A 21,702-nucleotide genomic window follows, 5' to 3' on the forward strand; every position below is an offset into this window, starting at 1 on the left:
TACATAACACTGTTTCTATGGAAAATGTGTTCCAAATTCTAATTTGAGAAGCCAGGGACTCATCTCTGCCAATCCAAGATCTCAACAGGGTAGAATTCACTCAATCATTTTGAATCTTTTTGTCACAGGGAAGGGCAGGGACTTAGAGGGGAAGGGTACCCAGGAGACAGTCGTCAGGCATCTATATAGACCTTACCTATCCACAGCTTCTTGTTTGTCATGGTCAAAATCTTGTACCATTTGTCTCATTTGATTACATAAGTCTTGATTCGTATTTCTCAGTTTTTCTTCAGTTTCTTTAAGTTCCTAGACACAAAAGAATATACTTAGTACTTACAGAAAATAAACATCATTTTCACTGATTGATTTTGTCTTATTTTTTAATATTTTCTATGCTTTCTCTCTCCCCTATAACAATATTTGACATATTATTTTTACAATTCTGCAAAATAAAAAGTCTCTTCATGCTTTGACAAGAACATAGATTCATTTATTTGACAAGTAGCTTTCTGACACGACTAAACGTTTAAATTTTGTATTTACTTTGAAATATATAAAATGAAAATATTTAACCAGAGAAGTATTGGCTAGCTGATGCCTTAAAATAAGTCTCAGAATTCAATAATCTTCAGCAACCATCTAAATAAGCAAAGTTTTACTTCTGGGTCAAGAGCTGGCTAAGGAGGAAAGAATACCTCTGTCAGCCATGCTACCATAGAGAAAGAGAACTGGAACTACACTAACTTACCTTCCAATGAAACTACTAACCAACAGTTCACTAGCAAAGGGAAGTAACTGGAACTCATAATCACCTGCTAATATACTTGTCTACTAACTCACATTGCCTCTTTATTTGCAAAAACTCTATTATATCCTTTGTATTTAATGAGGAAATAAAAATTCTCATAATATATAAAAAATATTTTTAATCACCTGATTTTGTTGTTGTAAAACTTGAATTTCATTTTTAAGCAGCAGAATATCATCTCTGACAACATCAGAAGTAGAAGACTCAGGCCATAATTGATTCTTTGGTTTTTCTGAGGTATCTGTTTTAGTCTGAATATTAAAAAGTCGAAAGTTTTACAAGTTTTAAAAAATTCTAAGTTTCACTTTGAAATAATTCCATACTTTAAAAAAAATTGCAAACAGTACAAATAATCTCCATATAGCTTTTACTCATCTTCCCCCAATATAACTACAGCACAATCATCAAAACTAGTAAATTAACACAGATGCAATACTATCAAGTAATCTACAGACCTTATACAAATGTCTCCAATTTGCCCCAAATGTCTGTTTTCTGGTCCAAGATCAAATCCATGATTCTGAGTGGCATTTAGTTGTCATGTTTCATTAGTCTCCTCCAATCTAGGACAGCTCTTCAGTCTTTCAAACCCATGATGTTTTCTAAGAATACTAACCCGTTATTTTGTAGGATGTTCCTCAATTTGGAGTTTTCAGGTTTATTAAAATCAGGTTATGCATCTTTGGCATGCATGTCAAGAACTGATATGTGCTCTTTGCAGGAGACACATGATATCACTATGTCTCACCACTGGTAATAATCAATTGAAGGTGGGATCTGTCATCTCCATTGTAAACTTACTATTTTTTGTTTTATAATAAATGATAAGTATCTTATAGGATACTTTGAGACAATACAAATATCCTATTTCTCATCATATGTTCTCCTACTAAGATCAAGCATTTATTCTATTTTTGTATGTATTCATTTATGTCAGCATTCACTCACGGACATATATTTTATTCAATACATACAATTTTTAAGACTCATGATAGACTTTGGCGAATTGCCTTCCAGAAATGCCATCCAAATGTATACTGTCAGGTAGTACATGGGTCTGCCCATCTCTCTTTGCCTCCAATGGCAGTGATTATCTTTAAATAATTATCTTTGATGGGAAAAGAATATCTAACAATTGCTTTCATTTGTATTTCTTGTGTCACCACCAAAGTGGAACCTCTTATATACCTTCATTGTTCATTTGTTTTTCCATCTTCCGAGATTTATCTGTTCATTTAACTTTGCATATTTTCCTCTGAGAGTTTTCCTTATCTACTTTTCTTTTTATCCATTGATGGGGGTTACGAAGATTTTAAAAATATATCTACTCCATTTCACTTGTTGTGTACCTGGACTCTGAGCTCTTTGCCACAGCACAGTGGCTCATCCTTGTAATCCGAGCACTTTGGGAGGTGGAGGTGGGCAGATCACTTGAGCCCACGACTGAAGTAACTTTGAGAAAAATTGGAGTTTAGATGTACACTACCGAGAATTCACTATGGCAATAGAGTAGCTGGACAAAAAGAATACTCAAAGATGAGATAGTTATTCCTTTGATCTATTGATCAACCAGACTACAGAGGAAAATGGGAAGGCTAAAAAACAGCACAATGCATGACCACTATCTACTGCTACACACGATAAAGTGTATCTGTATAGCAAATGCCATTAGCAAGTTTAATACAGAACAAAGAAAGCACCAAGATATCTGAGCTAAGGTTCAGACTCAAAATCAGGTTTCTAGTATCCTAAATCCTAGAGCACTCCCACCAAAATGCTTAAACTAATAAACTCTAATGTCTTAATACAAATTGAGAAACAAGCTTTCATTCCCATCCTTTTAAAGAAATGTAGGGCAACAGTGAAAACAGCTTGATTTAAAGATGTTAAATGTGCAGGGGGCAGGGCGGGGAGGAGTCTCTCTCATTTGTTGTTAATATTAAAATCTATGTTTTAGTCATCAAATGTAGTTACTCAGAAGAGGGAATCAGGCTGGAAAAGATTTTGATAGCAAAACACTGTTTTTCCAAAATATAAAAATTAACCACAATTAAAATTCCACAATAATTAGCATAGAATATATACATACTTTAACAGAACTGTTCTAATGAACACAACTCCTAGTTTAAAAGAATAGGAGATAAAACAGTACTAAAGAAGGAAGTAAACAATTATCTCCACCCAGGAGGAAAAGGAGTACACTACCCACATTCCTTTTCCCTCTTCTTTTGCTTTTCTTAGTTATTAGGTGTTTTATATATTATTTTCTATTGGGAGTATAGATGGCTGATGATTTGTGAAATACGGAAGGGTAAAAAAAAGGATCTATAAAGGAGAGCAGCCCTAAAGATCTCTGTGATAGCATGATCTTACAGCAATATCTTTGACTTACTTATTAGTCATGTGTTTAGTTTCAATTTGTCTGAAATTGGCTCTGTAAATTCAAAAGTGTCACAAAGTGCTCCAGCTTCATTTTCCGAACTGAAGAATACAGAGGTGGATTTCAATGACTGACATAACCAGATTTTGTGTACTTTCCCATAGTACCACGACCACTATATAATATCTGTACCATCATCACTATATAATTAATGTCCTCATATAGAATGACTTTTGTTGTAAGAACATGGGCCAGGAAAATCTCATAGAAAATACTACAGGATTTCTATGGAGGATTTATTTTAACTAGATTTTAGAGCACTATTGGTAAAAGCCAATCTTAAAGAAATGCAGATTCCTTGTTACAGAGAATACTTCCTTGTATTTATGGTAAAGGAATTTTACCTAATTGGTATCTCATTTACTAGGTGCCAAGAGTAACCAGAAAAAACATACAGATGCTTTTCAACTTACAATGGGTTTATCACCTAATAAAATCATTATAAGTTGAAAATATCATTAAGTCAAAAATGCATTTAATGCATCTAACCTATTAAAACCATAGCTTAGCCTGGCCTACCTTAAATGTGCTCAGAACACTCATAATAGCCAACAGTTGTGCAAAGTCATCTAATGCAAAGCTTCATTTATAATAAACTGTTGAATATCTCATGAAATTTATTGAACACTGTACTGAAAGTAAAAAACAGAACTGTTTTACAGGTACTTGAAATATGGTTTCTACTGAATGCACCTAACTTTTCCACCACTGTAAAGTCTAAAAATTGTAAGTCAAACCATCCTAAGTCGGGGACTGTCAGTATCCCTTTAAAAATGGTATTTCCTTCTTTAAACTTTATTTCTAAAAATGTCAAATAAACTCCTGAAAGCCAAAGGTTTATTAATTTAAAAACATGTAAAAGGGCTGGATGTGGTGATTCACACCTGTAATCCAACACCATGAGAGATTGAGGTGGGAGGATTGCTTGAGCCCAGGAGTTTGAGACCAGCCTGGGCAACATTGTGGGAACCTGTCTCTAAAAAAAATTTAAAAATTAGCCAGGCATAGTGGCGTGCGCCTGTGGTCCCAGCTACTCAGGAGGCTGAGGTGGGAGCATCGCTTTAGCCTGGGAGGTTGAGGCTACAGGGAGCCATGTTTCCACCACTGCCCTCCAGCCTGGAAGACAGAGTGAGGCCCTGTCTCAAAAAAAAAAAAAGTGTAAAAGTTTTCTTTATTGAGCCTTTTAAAAATGGTTTTTTAACTCTATAGGCTTTACAGACCTCAACCTCAATGCTTTTTTCATCCTTCTTCACTTGGTGGAGATCTTCAATTTTCTTATGACAGTCTTTGAGGTCATTTTGTAACTGAGACACCAGATGACGCTTCATTGAGTTGCTACCCAGCAAACGCTGTACTTCTGCCTTTAACTTCAGAATGAACTCATCTTTTGAAAGCTCTTCATTTGGGTCTTCTTGTTGTACAATGCTAATGGAGAAATTGTGATTTTTAACATTAAATCAAGTAATAAATCAGACATGGTTATTCCCTAAAAGCACTGACCACAGTGGTGAACATGTTTTTTCACCTATACAATTATATACTAGTATTTCAAAACAATTTTAAATGTCGTCATACACAAGGATTACCACCTTTGCCATGTCTCTATATACAGAAATACGTTTATTCACAGGAAGAGCCTTCTCAAGTTAGTCCTGCTGCTCACTGTAAGTAGCTTAGAAATGTGAACTTTGACATAATTTACATTTGTGTTATTGGAAAACTGCATGCTGTATATACATGCCCTTTATGACTCTAACAGAAACAACATAAATATTAAGGAAGAAAAGAATATTAAACACTAGCCATCGGAACCAACAATTTCTGTTATTTTTTTCAACTTACTAAAACACAAGTCTGGGTGAATATCTGAGTAACTAGAAAAACACAAAAATAAAACCATGCTAATTTAAACCCAATTTTAGTTTCAATAAATTTAAAGATTGAGAGATTATCTGCTTCCTTGCCGTAATGAATTAACAAGACTAACTTTATCTTCCTCCTTAAAAAACTAGCAAACCAAATAATGCAAATAAAATAATAGTTTTCAATCACTAGACAACAGGCAGCACAGGCCAGGGATTCCTGAGAAAAGGAAAACAAACAAGGTGAGCTCTAAGATTACCCCAGCTTTCTGCCTGGAGAGTGTCCAGGCCATAGCACAGGGAGGTGAAACCCAAACAGAGCCCAGTAATCTCACTGAGTTTCAGAGAAAGAATTCAGAATTTGGGGAGGCCAGAGTGGCTAGAATATGAAGGGAAGAAATGCTGGGGAAAAAGAAGCTGCACAGAAAAAGAGCTCTGGAGATCTGTTCTGTATGTGTGGCTAGGGAAAAAAACATAGGAAATGAATAAGGCTGGGAATATGTTGTGTTTCAATGAGCCATAATGCAAAGACTTCCTAATTTAAAGGGCATCAAATAATACCTTAGTAGTGGGGCGAAATTAGCCCCAGATTAAAGCCTTTTCTAAACCTGATGTAGTAAAGCCTATAAAGAAAGCCTTGAAAGGATCAAACTGATTCCAAGTAACTTGTGTGTCACAGAAAAAGTACAACAGTATTTTAAAAAACACAGTAATATCCGGCATCCAAAACAAAATTCAAAATGTCTAGCATTCAATCAAAATTTATCAGGCATACAAAGAAGTAGAAAAAAATATGAACCATACCAGGAGAAAAACCAATCAATAGAAACTAACCCATCAATGACACAGACAATAGAATTACTATATTTCATATGTTCTAGAAGGTTAAGGAAGATATGAATATGTGGAGGAAAATGGAAGATACAGAAAAGACTCAAATTAAACTTATAGAAAAAATTATAATATCTGAAATGTAAAATATACTGGATGGGGTTAATAGCATATTTAAAACTGCAGAAGAAAAAGATCAGTGAACACATAGATATAGCAATAAAACTATAAAATTTAAAACAAAGAGAAAAAAACTAAAACAGAAATATACAGAACATATTACATTTTCCAACATGTGTAACTGAACTCCCAGAAGAGGAGAGGGATGGAAAACATATCTGAAAAAATAATGGCCAAATTTTTCCTAATTTGATGAAAATGAAAACCCCACAAAACCCAGAAGTTTGGTGAATCTCAAGCAGAATAAACACAAAGCAAACCAGCATACATCACACCAATGTCAGATTGCTGAAACCCAGTGATAAAAAGAGAGTGTAGGAAGACTCCCGGAGAGAAAAGAACCAGAGAAAGGAATCCTGAATTCTGTGTATAAATTTGTACAAGCCTCGGTCTAAGCCCTGAACTATGCATGTACAGGGCAACCCTCAAACCAGCATATCAAAGATTTTAAAAACTTAACTGAAATTTAAACCACACATTCAAGTCTCACAATGACTAACCTCGAAGGGATGCATACACAGGTTGGATTCAAAGCAATGTGGCAAAGGCTTGGAGAACTGAACTGAGATTTAAAACACTCATACAAATTCACAATGTCTAGTATATAATCTAAAATTACTTGACATGTAACTAACCAGAAAAATGTGGCCAATTCTTAAAAGACAATCAACAAATGATCCAAATGCTGGAACTGTCACTAAAAGAGTTTTATAAGTTTAAAGTAGCTACTATATCTCTGCTTTATGAAGTAAAGAAAAAGATACCTGAAGTGAATGAAAAAAACAGGAATTCTTAACAGAGAAAGAACAGTAATACAAGAACAAAATAGAAATGGTATTAAGTAAACAAAAGTTAAAATAAAAACACACAAAACCTTCACTAGATAGGCTCAATAGAGTATAGAGGACAAGAAAAAAAGGAGTGAACTTGAAAATAGTCCAGTAGCAATTATGCAAAATAAAAAGGGAAAAACTATAGAAAAAAATGAACGGAGCCTCAAGAAACTGTAGTATAATATCAAAAAATCTAACATACATGTAACTGGAGACCCAAAAGGAGAGAACAAAGACACAGAGACAGAAAAGGTATTTAAGGAAATTTAATGGCTGACATTTTCCCAAATTTGGTAAAAGACATAATAAATTTATATATTCAAGAAGCTCAGAGAACCCAAAATGAGATAAACTAAAGAAAAACACACTTAAACATATCATAATCAAAGTACCAAAAACTAAATATAAAGAAAAAAATTCTTAAAGCAGCAAGAGAAAAAACTATACATTACTGACAGAAACACTAATTCAAATAACAATGAATTTCTTCACAGAAACCATTGAGTCCAGAGAGAGTGGACCAACATAGCTTTAATGTGCTGAAATAGAAGAACAATTGGTCAGGAATTGTATAATAAACAAATATAAGGATATTTTCATAAAAGGAAACAGACTCTGTCAGCAGCGGACATGCTTGAGAAGAAATGGTAAAGAAAATTCACAGAAGATCATATTATACGATTCTATTTATATGAAATGCACAGAGCTGTCAAATCCACAGAGACAGGAAGTAGATTAGTAGATTAGTTGTCTGGAGCTGTGGAGGCAGGAAGAGATCATGGGAATGACTGGTAATAGGCATGGAGTTTCTTTGGGGGGAGGTTGAAATGCTCTAAAATTAGGTGTGGTGATGACTGCACAGTTCTGTGAATATACGGAAAACCACTGAGCTGTATTCTTTAAGTGGGTGGCTTTTATGGTATGTGAAATAATATCTCAATAAAACAGTAAAAAAAAAAAGAAAAGAAAACCCAAACACCTAACGTATGAGTTTCCTTTATATGAAGGCAAATCTAATAATCTGTAGTGCTTAGGTGTGAATAACTGGGTATTAAAAAGCTAAGGGAAAAAAAACAGAAAGTGATTGCCCTAATAGATAAGATAGTAGTTAGCCTCAAGGTTACAATAAGAAAGAATATGGGCAGCTCGTGGCAATATTTACTTCTTGACCTGGGTGGCAGTCCTACGAATATTCACTTTCAAATAATTCATTAAGCTATATATTTATGTTCCATGTTTTTTATATGGTATATTTCACAATTCAAAAGATTTAAAAAGCAAAATAAAACTATAGAAAGTACTAGAGCAATACCTTATTTTTAAATATCAAGAAACCATAAATGAAAACAGTGACAGATCTAACTATATAAAAATTATAAACAGGAAAAGTGATAACTCTTAATACTGGCTAGGTTACCAAGAAATAGGGACAGCCTCAGGACGTGGGTAATAATGTAAACTTTAGGGCTGTTTAGTAATATGCATCAAAGCCCTCAAATAAGTGCACGCCCTTTAGCAAGACAATTATTCTACTTCTTTAGGAAGTAATCAAAGATGTGAATAAAGACTTGACTACAAGGATGCTTATAACAATGATATTGCATTATTTATAAGTAAAACTTTTAAACAGCGATTTAGTAGCTGAACTGGTTCATTCATCTACATAGTCACTAAAAGTAATATATAAAAATATTCACTGATATTCAAAGATTTCAGAATATACTAGTAAAATGACATTATAAAGAAATATTATCAATATTATTTTATCTTTTAGAAACATACAAAACAGGTGATGTGGAAGTTTTATACTGAAATATAATAGTGGTTTTCTTCATGGGAAGTAAGGTGAGATTATTGGTGATTTCTATTTTCTTCTTTTTTAGTCCGTATTTTCTAATTTTTTCATAATGGAGGATTAAGTTACTTTTGAAAAGAAATAAACAGTTGACGGTATCTGCCCTTAAGATGAGGTGATGAAAGTCTCTGTGGTCTTTCTCCACAAAACCCATGAGAAAAACATAATCATAAGAAAAACGTCATATTCCAATAGACAAGCTTCCTACAAAATACTTGACCAGTATTCCTTACGACTGTCAAGGTCATCAAAAACAAGTAAAGTCAAGAGAAATCTAAGGAAACATGACCCCTAAATGTAATGGGGTAGCCTGGTTGGGATCCGAGAAAAGAAAAAGTATGTTAAATAAAAACCAAGGGCATGTAAATAAACCCTGGATGTTAATTAATAATAATATACCAATATTGGCTCATTAATTGTAACAAATGTACCATACTAACATAAGGTATTAGTAGGGAAAAATGGGTGCAGCATATCGTATATAGGAACTCTGCATAATACAAATTTTTCTGTAAATTAAAAACTGTTCCAAAAATATATTTTTAAAAAAGCTTTATTAGAAACAAAAATAATAGTACCTGAGTTAAAATGTTTACTGTTCTTCAGTTTTAGATGATTCCAAATAAAATCTTAGAATATTGTGTGTGTGTGTGTGTGTGTGTGTGTGTGTGTCTGTGTGTATGGGTGTGTGAGACAGAGAAAATGAACAAACTATTAGGTAGGCTTTTTAATGTTATAAAAGGAGCTTTTGCAATACAAAATGCAACTTTTGTATTTGTAATATATATATATATATATATAGTGTAAGTAGTCTGTCTATATACATAGATCTCATTTAAACCACTTCTATTTCCATTGAAGTAGAAAACATAAATTATAAGAAATATAAAATATTTTACAATATAACTTCCTGTGCTATAAGACATGGTGAACTAACCTTAAGCAGAATGATTATTTTGCTCGGTTAACAAATTATGCATCCCCAATTTCTTTTCTTACTGAATGCTGACCACTGAAATAGCACATCCTGTACTCCTAGAGGGAGCCAAGTCAGAGAGAGAAAGTGCTTGCTAAAATAATTTTCTCTTCTTTCCTCAAAGGGGAAAAAAATCAGTGGTGGTGACCAATCCTGAAAAAGGCTCACTACTGAGTCCTATGGAAGTCAGTTCTCCTAAATCCAAATAAACTGTAGTCCCTTATGAAGCCTGCTGAGAAGACCAAAGGGAAAAGGCATTCCACTTGTTAAATGTTTATTATTTGAGCTTAGCAGCCAACTATAATAAGGGAGAGAGGAAGCTGTCTGCAAGTTGCATGCAGATTTAGCTACTCAAATTCCATGAATGTAAAATAGAACATTGAGGCTAAACCCTTAAAATTTACTAGGCAGTAGCTTGAGGGAGGAGGTAGTTGGTAATAAAAGCTTGTAGCCACCAATATTTGGGTCAGTGATTTGAAAGCAGCCCAAGTCAACAAAGAACTAAAATTCCCAACACATGAAAATTATTGCTTCCTCTTATTCTAGGAATCACAGTAGACCAGGGGAAAGAGACAAATATCTTCTCTCCTTTATCTCCTTTCAATTTGATCTGAGTATAATTGCTTTTAGTTTTCCACGAAGCCAAAATATCATCTAATAAACTGCTGGTGGGTGGGATGACTACAAGCAAAACGCTTCTTCGCTTATCTTGTGCTTCACTGGATGTCTTTTGGCCGAGCCCCAGTGACTAATCACACTGTGCTTTATTCTTCACTTTCCCACTGAATGCGTCCATCATTCCTTTTACTATAATAATGATGTGGTGTCTCAGGTTTATTATCTATAGGAATGTGCTTTAAGATGAGTACAGGAGGCCGGGCGCGGTGGCTGAAGACTGTAATCCCAGCACTTTGGGAGGGCGAGGTGGGAGGATCACCTGAAGTTGGGAGTTCAAGACCAGCCTGACCAACATGGAGAAACCCCGTCTCTACTAAAAATACAAAATTAGCTGGGCATGGTGGCACATGCCTGTATTCCCGGCTACTCAGGAGGCTGAGGCAGGAGAATTGCTTAAACCTGGGAGGTGGAGGTTGCAGTGAGCCGAGATCATGCCATTGCACTCCAGCCTGGGCAACAAAAGCAAAACTCCATCTCAAAAAAAAAAAAAGATGAGTACAGGATTTTGGCTATGAGCACTAAGTAAATAGAAAGTGTAAAGGTAGCAGAATATGTTTTAATAGACATCATGAAGAAGTAACTATTTGAAAAGATAAACATACATAATGTATTATTTATCCAATTCCCAGACCAACTAGAGCAGAAACTAAAAGTAATCACAAATTGGAGAAAAATCTTTTTTGGCATGAACTACATCTTTAATCCTCAAAAATAAAAGACATGAAGAAAGGAGTTTAAGGCAAAAAGGTTTAACTGACATGTAAATATGAACAGACAGACAACCAAGCCTTTCTCAGGAGTTTGGGTTCAAGTACTGGTTCTGCTACTAATTGTCTGCCTTACTGAGCAAAGGAGTTCACTCTGGTTTTTCCAACTCTCACAGGTTGATAGTGGATTTGATATTTTTCACAAGATTGAGAATCAAGAACATTTACAAAGTATGTGTTGAATTAATATAAAATTCATGTGACTTAATATAAAATCTGATCAGTGATATGTTTTAATCAACCATCTACTGTATAACAATAGTAACAGCCATCATTTATCAAATGATGCCTAATATATGTTAGAACGTGTTACATGAGGCCTTTTATATTCATTATTTTAATCCTCAGTTTAACCTCCAAGGGATTTTAAGCTTGATAAGAAAACAGGCTCAGAAAAGCTAAGAAATTTGCCCAAGCTCACAAAGCTGGTAATAAAATGGCAAAACTATTATTCAAAACAATCTGGATCTAAAGCCCATGCTCTTTCCACTAGCCCCTTAGAATTAATCTGGCATTAGCAGGAAATGAGGCATTCGCAGCAGTGAATTTTCCAGGTGACTATATTAACACTTTATGTAAATCTGTCTAAAAAAGATATAATGCACTTCGTTTTTTGCTTTAATTTACTAACCAAACTGGAAGCCTTTCTTTGACAACTTGGGATCATAACGGTGGACATTTTGATGTGGATCAAACACACGTAAATGTGTAGAGCTATTTGCTGTGATACTCAGCAACTCTAGCCTGTTGGGTTTCCATAGTTTTCTCCTTGCTAAGGCTGAGCTGCTGGCCGAAGGATGGATACTGTCTTTCCCAACCCTTGCCCTAGCCCTCTGCAGTTAGTTAGGAAATGAGACAATTCATGGAGTACAAATAAATCTAAGTCAATATGGTCCTGGAATAAGAACTTGAAGGTGGCTCCTACTAAATACATCATATAATCCAGTTCTGATATTTTCTTCTTTGCTTCCTTCTGGATAGCAGTGCTGTGATTTGCAGGGATGAGATTCCCTGAAGACAGACCTCTAGATAAATGGAGCCTTACTAAACTAGAATAATACCATCTACTTTCACAGTATCACCTGATCACTTTATATTTCTACTTACTGAATCTCATCTTACTGTTCTTAAAATGAGATCACAGTCTCAAAATATGTAACTTCTAAAACCTATCGTAGAGCAAACTTTTCAGGACATTTATATATTTGTATTTAGTTGTGTAATACCTGAAATACAACATGTATTAAACACTCTCAGGAAACTATAATTCAACAATGATGACAAACTCCGTCTTAAACTATAAACAATAGGGTGGTGGTAAGGGCCAAACGCATCCAAAAATCTTTTCTTAACCTAAATACAATCTTTTCCAAACACCGTATCTCTCTCTTCCCTATCCAAAACCAGTACAGGAAATGTGTAAATCCCACCTCTATACATCAAACATAACATTGAATGCATAGCACTTAGTTGTTTCCAACAATGTTTCTTTCTCCCTGACCAGAAAACACGTAAGCTCCCTGTGGGAAGGACAGTTCCTATCTCATCTTTTGTACTCTATTCCCAGAGCCTTGTATAGCACCTTCCACGCAGCAAGTGCTTCTAAAGTCCTTTAAGTGTTTAATTCTCCTTCTACAACCACCACTACTCCTTCCCCAGTCAGTCTCTAGCAGGAGTGATAAAATACTTCCTACTATGAGATTGCTAAAATATCTGTATTAAGCAGTAATATAAAAGACAGAATCTCTACTTTAAAAGTAAGGTCATAGAAAGGTTTCTAGGAAAAATTAATGTATATTTTTTATATTATCACTGATAAATGCAAGGTATCTGCATTCAATATACAGTGTTAACATATGAAAATAATACGCTCTCACCTTAAAACAGATACCATGCATCATCAGCATTACTAATGTTGGTTCTTCTATAGTAAACTAAAATATTCTTTCCATACCTGGTAACTTTGGATTTTTTCCAGTTGACCTTTTTAATACCCAAATCCGCATATGATTCAGTGAGTTCTATATTTAATTCTCCTTCTGAGTCACTTGGATGTATTCCTAGTTTTGCAGCAGATTCATAGAGAGAAATTTCATCTTTTAGTTCTGTTAATTCTTCCTACAACACAAAATTATTAAAAATAATTTTCACTATTTTCCTATATGAAGAAATCAGTCATTCTGTTTCAAAATTTGTTTTAATGATCAACAGGAGGCAAAAAAACTTCTTCAAATATATTATTAGTACACATTATACTTTATAAAGGTCGGCATATATCAGGTTTTCAAGTAAAGCCTAAATGAATAAATGAATGAGAAAACAAACATAAGGATTTCCTCTCACATCTCTGTCTCTTAGATTTTGTCCTCCATGGAAAGTGGTGTGTTCCTTGGGCTTAAATGCTGATGGCGGCGCTTTCTGGCTTACTAGAGTACAGGACAAAGTACGCTGGTTTGCCAAGAACGGGTTGTACTTTAGCCTGCCAGTGGTGAAAAGGTGGAGGTAATAATGGAACTCTTCTCCCATATTTTCCTCCCCCTCCAGTGGAAAATGTAAATAGCACTGGAGGAGGATATGACAGAATTGCAGCAAAATTCAACATTCCCCACCCCCATAGATGAACTGATCTCTGGGATACACCCAAAGATGAAAGGACATGCCACTTGAAGGAGGTGGCAGGCAAGCTGGCAGGAAGTGCAGGGCCTTGGCTCTGCAATTAGACAGACCTGAGTTTGACTTGCCAACTGTGTGAAGGAGATGGTGAACAACTCCCATGGGCTGGTGTGAAGGTGGTCCAACCACCTCTATTTTACAGAGAAACCCAAGATTCAAAAAGGTGATGTAACTACTGCCTAATTCAGATACCCATAGAGCCTCTTCCAAGTGGCAACACTCACTTGCAAAGCCTTGTTCATGTTTGCACTCATAGCATGTGCCTTCTGTGCTTGCTGCAGCTGGAACTGTAGCTGAGCCACCTCTTGTACTGACCCTGCAGAGGAAAGAACCATAGGATATACTGAAAAAATGTAAGGGGACAAAGTACTTATGATCTACAGAAGACTTGAATCCACTGAGGCTACAGAAAGTAAAGTTCTGCTTTATTACTACTGTCTCTTCAGAATACATAGAGCCCGTGTGACCCAGAAGGCATAGGTCTGGGCCAGACATTTCCCAGATTTAGTATGGCATCCCATATGACCTTGGGCAGTTAAAGGCATGGGCTACTATGACCTTTTTATGAATCAAATCAGTCACATTTACAGACCTTAACATTCCGGAAGTCCTTTAATAGGAGCGTAACACTCCAACTCATGGTAAGTCAAAGAAAAAATTCTTTGGAACCCATTTCTACCCTGCAATAAGAAAACTATACCGTGCTGCCTTTAACTTCTTTGTAGATGCTTTTCTATCCAGCATCCCCACCTCCACATGTAAATGAAGTGTATTAGGGTTATAATTCTGAAACTTTAGAAACCTAGTATTTTAAATGTACTGGGCAAGGTGGTGGGGGGACTGTTCCCAATTTAAAAGGGACATTATTAGGTTTCAAAAGAAAATGACCATCTGGGAAATGATTAAGTGAAGCAATGATGGCATAAAGAAAATAATATTTTCAAAGCCTTTAACAGCCAGGAAAAAGGCTCACCAAGTAATGCCAAATGAAAACAAAGGCTATAAAACTAAACAGGGAGGGGCCCTTAATAAAGCATAATCCAAATTTTGCCCCCTATCAAGACATATATACACATACATTTAGGCAGTCTTTGACTTTAGTATTTTCAGCTTTTGAATAGCCCACCCTTTCACATATTGTACCAACAGTCTAAATTACCTTTCATATGCCAAAGTGTGACTTTCATATATCAGTTAATGAATAACTGTTGACCTGTTTTCACAATGTGAGCTACTTACCAGCAAACAGGGAAGTTTTGTCTATATAGCGGTGTTTGTACAAACGTGATCATTTTATTGTTCTCTGCTCTAATATCATTTTATAAAAATTAATAAGAAATAAAACAACTGCTGAAACTAAAATGATAGGAAGCATATGTCTCAAACTTAATACTATAAAGACCATATTAGAAATCTGAAGCATGACAAAAATGTAACTCTCTGGCCTCAACTGACTAGGTAAGTCACTATTCCATTATGAGGGGAAAAATATGAAAGAAGTTATACAAAGGATAGAACTATATGATCAAATATTGGGCCTAAAAAAGCAAAATATAATGGGATTTTATAATCACTTTTAGTTTTCAGGGATAGAAATTACCTTATAATGTATTTTATTGTTCAATTTTTGCATGTTCAGCTTTAGTATGTTTTCAGAAATGCATTACATAAAGAAGCAGGACATTGTCTATGTGTGCACATTCATTTCATTTGAAGGAAATACATTCAAATGCTAACAATAATTATCTCAGTAGTAGAATTTTGGTTATTTTTATTTGGTACTTTATACTGGTCTCCAGCTTCCAAATTATTTAATAAAAACAAACTAAACCTTTATATATATATATTTTTATATATGTGTGTATGTATATATATATATGCCTTCTGTATATATATAAAAATATATACATATATTTCTTTTTTTAAAGAAATTTATTGCTGATTGTGTTTTCTGTCCCTTCTGGATTTTTACAATTCATGGATCCTACTACATTCTTTCTGCATATTGAACCAACCTTCTGGGGAGACAGTGGACCTACCAGACACCTACCGGACTGCAACAAGTGGGCACACTGCTTTTGACTCTCCTCTAGACTTCTTGTCAACCTATTAATGATCTCAGTCTTTTCTAACTTGATTGCTTCCTGATTCCTTTCCAGTTGTTTCACGTGATCTTTCAGACGAGAGCAAACGTCTTCCTAAATAGAAAAAAAGTTCAGGAAGTCATTTTCATAAAGAGTTTTAATAAAGAGTAAACTAAAAATTATGATACATAATTAGACTTGATGTCAAACACAAGATCATCACATGGGAGCATCACCTCTTTTACAAGGTAAAGTGCACAGAACTGGGAGTCAAGAGCTTGGGTGAAGCTTCAACTCTTCAGTCTGTTTCTTCTTTTGTAATTATGCTAATAAAGGTTGAATTAGGTGCCTTCTAAAGTCTCCTTCAACTCTATATTCACAAGACAATGAGTTATTCAAAAATTAGATTTTATTCAAGCCAAAGAAAATGTATTACATTCCTATGCGTATTTTATATTGTCAGTATAAGTGTATGTATATATATTTAGGCAGACTACTTTGAATCATGCAATTTGTATCCCAAAACAGTAAGGATATACATAAACACATGAAAACTCACTGTATTCTAAGCAGCCAAAAGTTCATTCCATTAAGAGCAGCCAAAAATAATCTTTCCCTCCTCTGAAATTCTTTTAAACTTGATCTGTTTCTTTCTTATCTTTCTCCACCTTTTAGATGTCTTATTTCTCTTAATAGCCCCCTTGAAGGTGCTTCTGCAGTGCCTTAGACATATCAAGTGCTGTAAGAAACACTTGAAAAATAAATGACAAAGAAAAATAGGGTAAATGTGTATGTGCATGTGCATAACTATATGGGATTACATAAAATATAGAGTGTGTATGCAATATACTCAAGTTTCTTCCAAAAGAAAATATGTTTGGGTGTAATGAACCACGGGAGTCCTGAGTCCAGGTAGAACAAACACACTGTCAAAATCATCACCTCTCTTTCAAAAATGGCTACACAGGCTGAATTCCAGGCAAATGGCAGAGCATGGGAGAGGCAGAGGAATGAATTAAGTTGATTAATTGAAATTACCCAAGAAAACCTAAAGAAAATAAGAAATAAGAAGAATACTGAGAAAGGGCTTTGAAGTAGAGAAAAGGCCTTAGGCTTTTGCTGCCTGATCTGTAGTATAACCTAAAGCCCAATAATACCTTAAGGATACTAACACAAGGTACATCCCATAAGAGCACCAATACATAAGTACCTTGAAGCAAAGAGACTCTGAAGTCTCCCATTTTAGCTTAAAAATCCATGTGAATTTTGTATTCTATTTCATAATGAAGCTTTGTTTGCTTTAAATTTTTTCTACTAAATTTTTGAGCAAAATGAAGCTTCTGGAAACTAGTCCATGTTTATTCAGCACTGCAAACCTCCTGGCACACTGCTGCTAATTCCAGGCCAGCTTGAGAAACCTGGTTCTAAAGCACCAAAGTAACGTGGCAAAAACAATGAATGAGCTCATATTAATGACAGCATGACAGTAATGACAGCAAGAAGGGGTGGGGAGACAGCTAATGTTTATATTCTGGGGAGGTCACAATAGTGTTAACAAGGGACTGGGAACTAGCAAACAAAGTTAAAGAAAAGGTAGGTATAAAAAAATTGTAAAGAAAAGGCAGACTCTGCCAATAATTGGATTTTATGTAACAATCAATTAAACTATGGTGTATCCTGTAGACAAGTTCAGGAAAACAGATCATACTCATAAAACTTTAAAGTTTTAATACTTTAATAAAGATTTAAACTTTAAAGTTTAAATCAAAAAGATTGAGTAGCTCAATGTTTGCCATGATTAGCTTGAGTAGTTCAAGACTGATATGGGCAGACATTTTTCAAGACTGAGACAAGTGTAATGATAAAGAGATGATGGCTGAACTCCAGCCTGGGCAACAGAGCGAGACTCCATCTCAAAAAAAAAAAAAAAAAAAGAAAGAGAGAGAGAGAGAGAGATGATAGAGATGACAGCTGAATCTGTGGGAGGGAAAATAACTGGACAGGGTTCTAGCACACAGGAAAATGAGGACTGGACCACACACAGAGAAGTCTGTGGGAGTCTCTAAGCCAACAGAAAGTGTTCAAAGTGGAGCCTTTAAATATAACATTAAAGAAAAGGTAAAAGGTTATGACACAGAAACCAAAGTCCATGACTTCACCAAAAGCTGAAGTTTTCAAGGAGACAGAAGGAAAAAAGTAATATACCAACAAGGAGATAATCAGAGATCTTAACATGACACTTCCATGAATGGGAGGAGGTAAAAGTCAGTTTGGTGGAAAGAGTCCAGGCGATAGTTTACTAGGAGAGAATCATGACATTGGAGGAACACTATGAGCTCCAAGAAGCCCATTTCTTTCACCTTTTCTGTCTCACTAAACAAATTCAAGGGAAAATCAGCCAAAAAAAAAGAACTATTATAATATGTTGTGAGTGCATACAATCTTTTCTACCCAGAAAAGCTGCTGTCTTAAGAAAAACACTAATAATTTTACAATCCATAAATTTCTCAAAATATACTAGTTACAGACATTTTGTTTTTAATTTTAGATTCAGGGGACATGTGTATAGGTGTGTTACATGGATATGTGGCATGATGCCGAGGTCTGGGCTTCTGTTAGGCGCTTTGGAATCACCACTTTGCAAAGCAGCTATGCAATTATATGCAGAGCCTAACATCAGTGCCATGCTCTGTTAAAAAAATAATACTAAAACAAAGTAAAAATAGGCAAAGAACGTAACAGTGGGAAAAGACCTTAACACCTTCAATTTATGGGTTCAGGGGTCTGAAGCCCACCCAGCACAGAATCAAGAATTTGTTCTGACTTTACTGTAGAGTTCTTCTATTGAAGGGGGTGGGGCAGTGGACAACAGAGAATGCAGTGGGCACAGGGGTAGAAAACACTAGAAATTCCTTCCAATCCATCCCTAATGAAACTGTGTTTAAGTCAACAGAGAATGGAGACCCCCAACCCAACAAGGAAAAGCCACCAGGATCCACTCTTCTCCAGTCATCCAAGAAGGGCTACTGTCCAAGTCCAACTAACTTCAATGTTACCCTGTGTTTGGCCAAAACTAACTTTAAAATAAAATAAATAAAATAAAAATTTATGAAGCTACATCTCAAATTCTGTTTGTTTAAATATTCTATAAAGTAGACTTTTCAATAATTTGGTATAGCCTTCATTTTTTTTTTTTTTTTTTCTGGAAAAATAGTCTCACTCTGTAACCCAGGCTGGAGTGCAGTGGTGCAATCATGGCTCACTGCAGCCTCGAAAGCAATCCTCCCACCTCAGCCTCCCAAGTAGCTGGGACTACAGGCGCATGCCACCATGCCCAGCTAATTTGTTATTTTTTTTTTGTAAAGACAAGGATTCACTATTTTGCCCAGGCTAGTCTTGAACTCATGGGCTCAAGTGATCCACCTGCCTCAACCTCCCGAAGTGCTGGGATTACAGGCATGAGCCACCGTAACTGGCCTTCATCTTTCCCTACTCCTATATATCCTCCACATTGATCAAATTCACAATTTTTTTATATAAAATAAATACATAATGAAATAGATATAATAAAAACGCATATAAATACATCTAAAAATAAAATAAAATGATAAACAATTATTGCCAGTAATGCACTCTTATATAGTTCTACCTAAAAGCATGGAAAAATTAGAGGCAGCTATATAGGTCAGAAATAACCCAAATCAGCATGAATTTTAAGTGTGGTGAAATTTTCCATACCCTCACATCTGATTTTTCTTCTCTCCTTCCCTTAAGTTAAATCAATTTTGAAATTACATTAAGAAAAATAAATTCTGAAATGTTATTCACTCAAGTGATTACCTAGAGTTATGGAGCACAAGCAAACTCACCACCTGACTCACATTTAGCTTTCAATATTTTATTCCCCCTTGAGTGAAAATAATAAAAATTCACTGTGCAATATGCTCAAGATGCAAATCTCATTAAGTCTAGATCAGACTGTCTTATTTTATAAATTATACTGTCCTCAAAATTTACTCTCCTCCCAAGAATCATTTCTCAACAGACTGTATTGACAGGTGAATTACCAAATGCTGGGAGACTCAAGTAAGGCTTTCTACTGGTTAAGCTTCCAAGGTAACCTCTCAAGTTCTAGCCAGCCGCTGGCAGACTCATTTGTTTTGGTCTGGATTTATTCTAGGACCATATAAACAACATACACAAATACCCTACAAATAAAGGACAAGTAATGTGAAAGTTGAGAAAGTACTAATAATCGTGTAAGAAGTAGGGTTTCCAAAAGTATACCTTTAGGATGTATTCTCAGATTAAAATATCACTGGCTTCTTTTTTTTTTTTTTTTGGTGAGACGGAGTCTCGCTCTGTCACCCAGGGTGGAGTGCAGTGGTGCGATCTCAGCTCACTGCAACCTCTGCCTCCCGGGTTCAAGCGATTCTCCTGCCTCAGCCTCCCGAGTAGCTGGGATTACAGGCACGCACCACTGCGCCTGGCTAATTTTTTTTTTTTTTGTATTTTTAGTAGAGACGGGGTTTCACCAAGTTGGCCAGGCTGGTCTTGAACTCCTGACCTCAGGTGATCCGCCTGCCTTGGCCTCCCAAAGTGCTGGGGTTACAGGCGTGAGCCATTGCGCCCAGCCAATATCACTGGCTTTTAAGTTTCACTCACCTCACACACAATCTAACATTTACTACAAACATCCAAGACTTCTATATGATGAACCATAAAATATCAGTTACAAAACATAACCAGCTTTACTTGTTGGTAACAGTTGCTCATTTGAAATCATCCCAACCTGTTCTTTAAGTGCGGTGACTGTGGCATCCAAATTCTTTTGTAAGGACAATACTTGCTCTTCATACTTCTTTGTGAGGCCCATAACAATGCTCTCATGCTGTTCTCTAGCTCGTTGAAGTGATTCAGAATGATGAAGGTCCACCAGCTGCTGCTTCAAGCTTTCCAGAGCCATTTCAGTTGTTCTGGACTTCTTGATCATCTAGTAAATACACACAGGATATCCATGTTTAAAATATACACAGAGTATTTTAGCTCTGTGCTGTCTATAAACTTTTACTTTTACTATAAACTAAAACTCAAGCATGTTTTAATGAGAGTAGAGAAGGGGTCTCCGCTCATCATGGCTCAAGCTCCTTAAAACATCCCTAGCTGGGACCCTCTAGGCCCATAGTTGTTGGCAACAGTGTTCCCTGAGAAAATACATTTGGTAGATACCTGAGGGGAGTGAAAGAGGATTTTGCGCAGCATGATGGATGTGGCTATCAGGCACGGAATCTGCTGATGCCGTGATGGCCCCAGTGCTGTTTGCATTGCTCTATGACCAAAGTGTGGGGTAACCCAATTGTTAGGTCATAGAAAAATGACAACTGTTCCTTGAAAGACTGATGAAACCTGCCAACGGTCACTTACTAAAAACAAAGTTTTCAAAGCTATAACTGCACAGTTGGTATTGTAGGCAAAATCATAGCCCTCCAAAATGACCATGTCCTAATCCCCAAAACCTGTGAATCAGTTATATTACATGGCAAGGGAAAATTAAGATTGTACGTGGAATATGGCTAATTAGATTGCCTTAAAATAAGGTGAGTAGCCTGGATTATCCAGGTGGGCCCAATGTAACCACAGGGTCCATAAATGAGAAAAACTAAGGCAGAAAAGTCAGAACCAGAGAGACTCAATCAGCCATTCATTGCTGGCTTT

At 35.7% G+C, this 21,702-nt stretch overlaps 1 protein-coding gene across 10 annotated transcripts in view; it reads right to left on the minus strand.

Moving 5' to 3' along the window:
* CEP152 (centrosomal protein 152) overlaps positions 1-21,702 on the minus strand; it is a 72,736-nt gene that overhangs the window by 29,773 nt on the left and 21,261 nt on the right. For all 10 annotated transcript variants that reach the window (XM_055363273.2, XM_004056152.5, XM_055363271.2 and 7 more), the window contains 7 exons: positions 20,780-20,980; positions 15,954-16,101; positions 14,128-14,219; positions 13,185-13,348; positions 4,469-4,673; positions 934-1,059; positions 197-306 (listed from right to left, as the gene is read on the minus strand). In XM_055363273.2, coding sequence (XP_055219248.2) covers positions 197-306; positions 934-1,059; positions 4,469-4,673; positions 13,185-13,348; positions 14,128-14,219; positions 15,954-16,101; positions 20,780-20,980 — 1,046 coding nt within the window. The remainder of the gene's footprint in view (positions 1-196; positions 307-933; positions 1,060-4,468; positions 4,674-13,184; positions 13,349-14,127; positions 14,220-15,953; positions 16,102-20,779; positions 20,981-21,702) is intronic.

This window comes from Gorilla gorilla, chromosome 16, assembly GCF_029281585.2.
Source record: "Gorilla gorilla gorilla isolate KB3781 chromosome 16, NHGRI_mGorGor1-v2.1_pri, whole genome shotgun sequence".
Taxonomy (NCBI): Eukaryota; Metazoa; Chordata; class Mammalia; order Primates; family Hominidae; genus Gorilla; species Gorilla gorilla.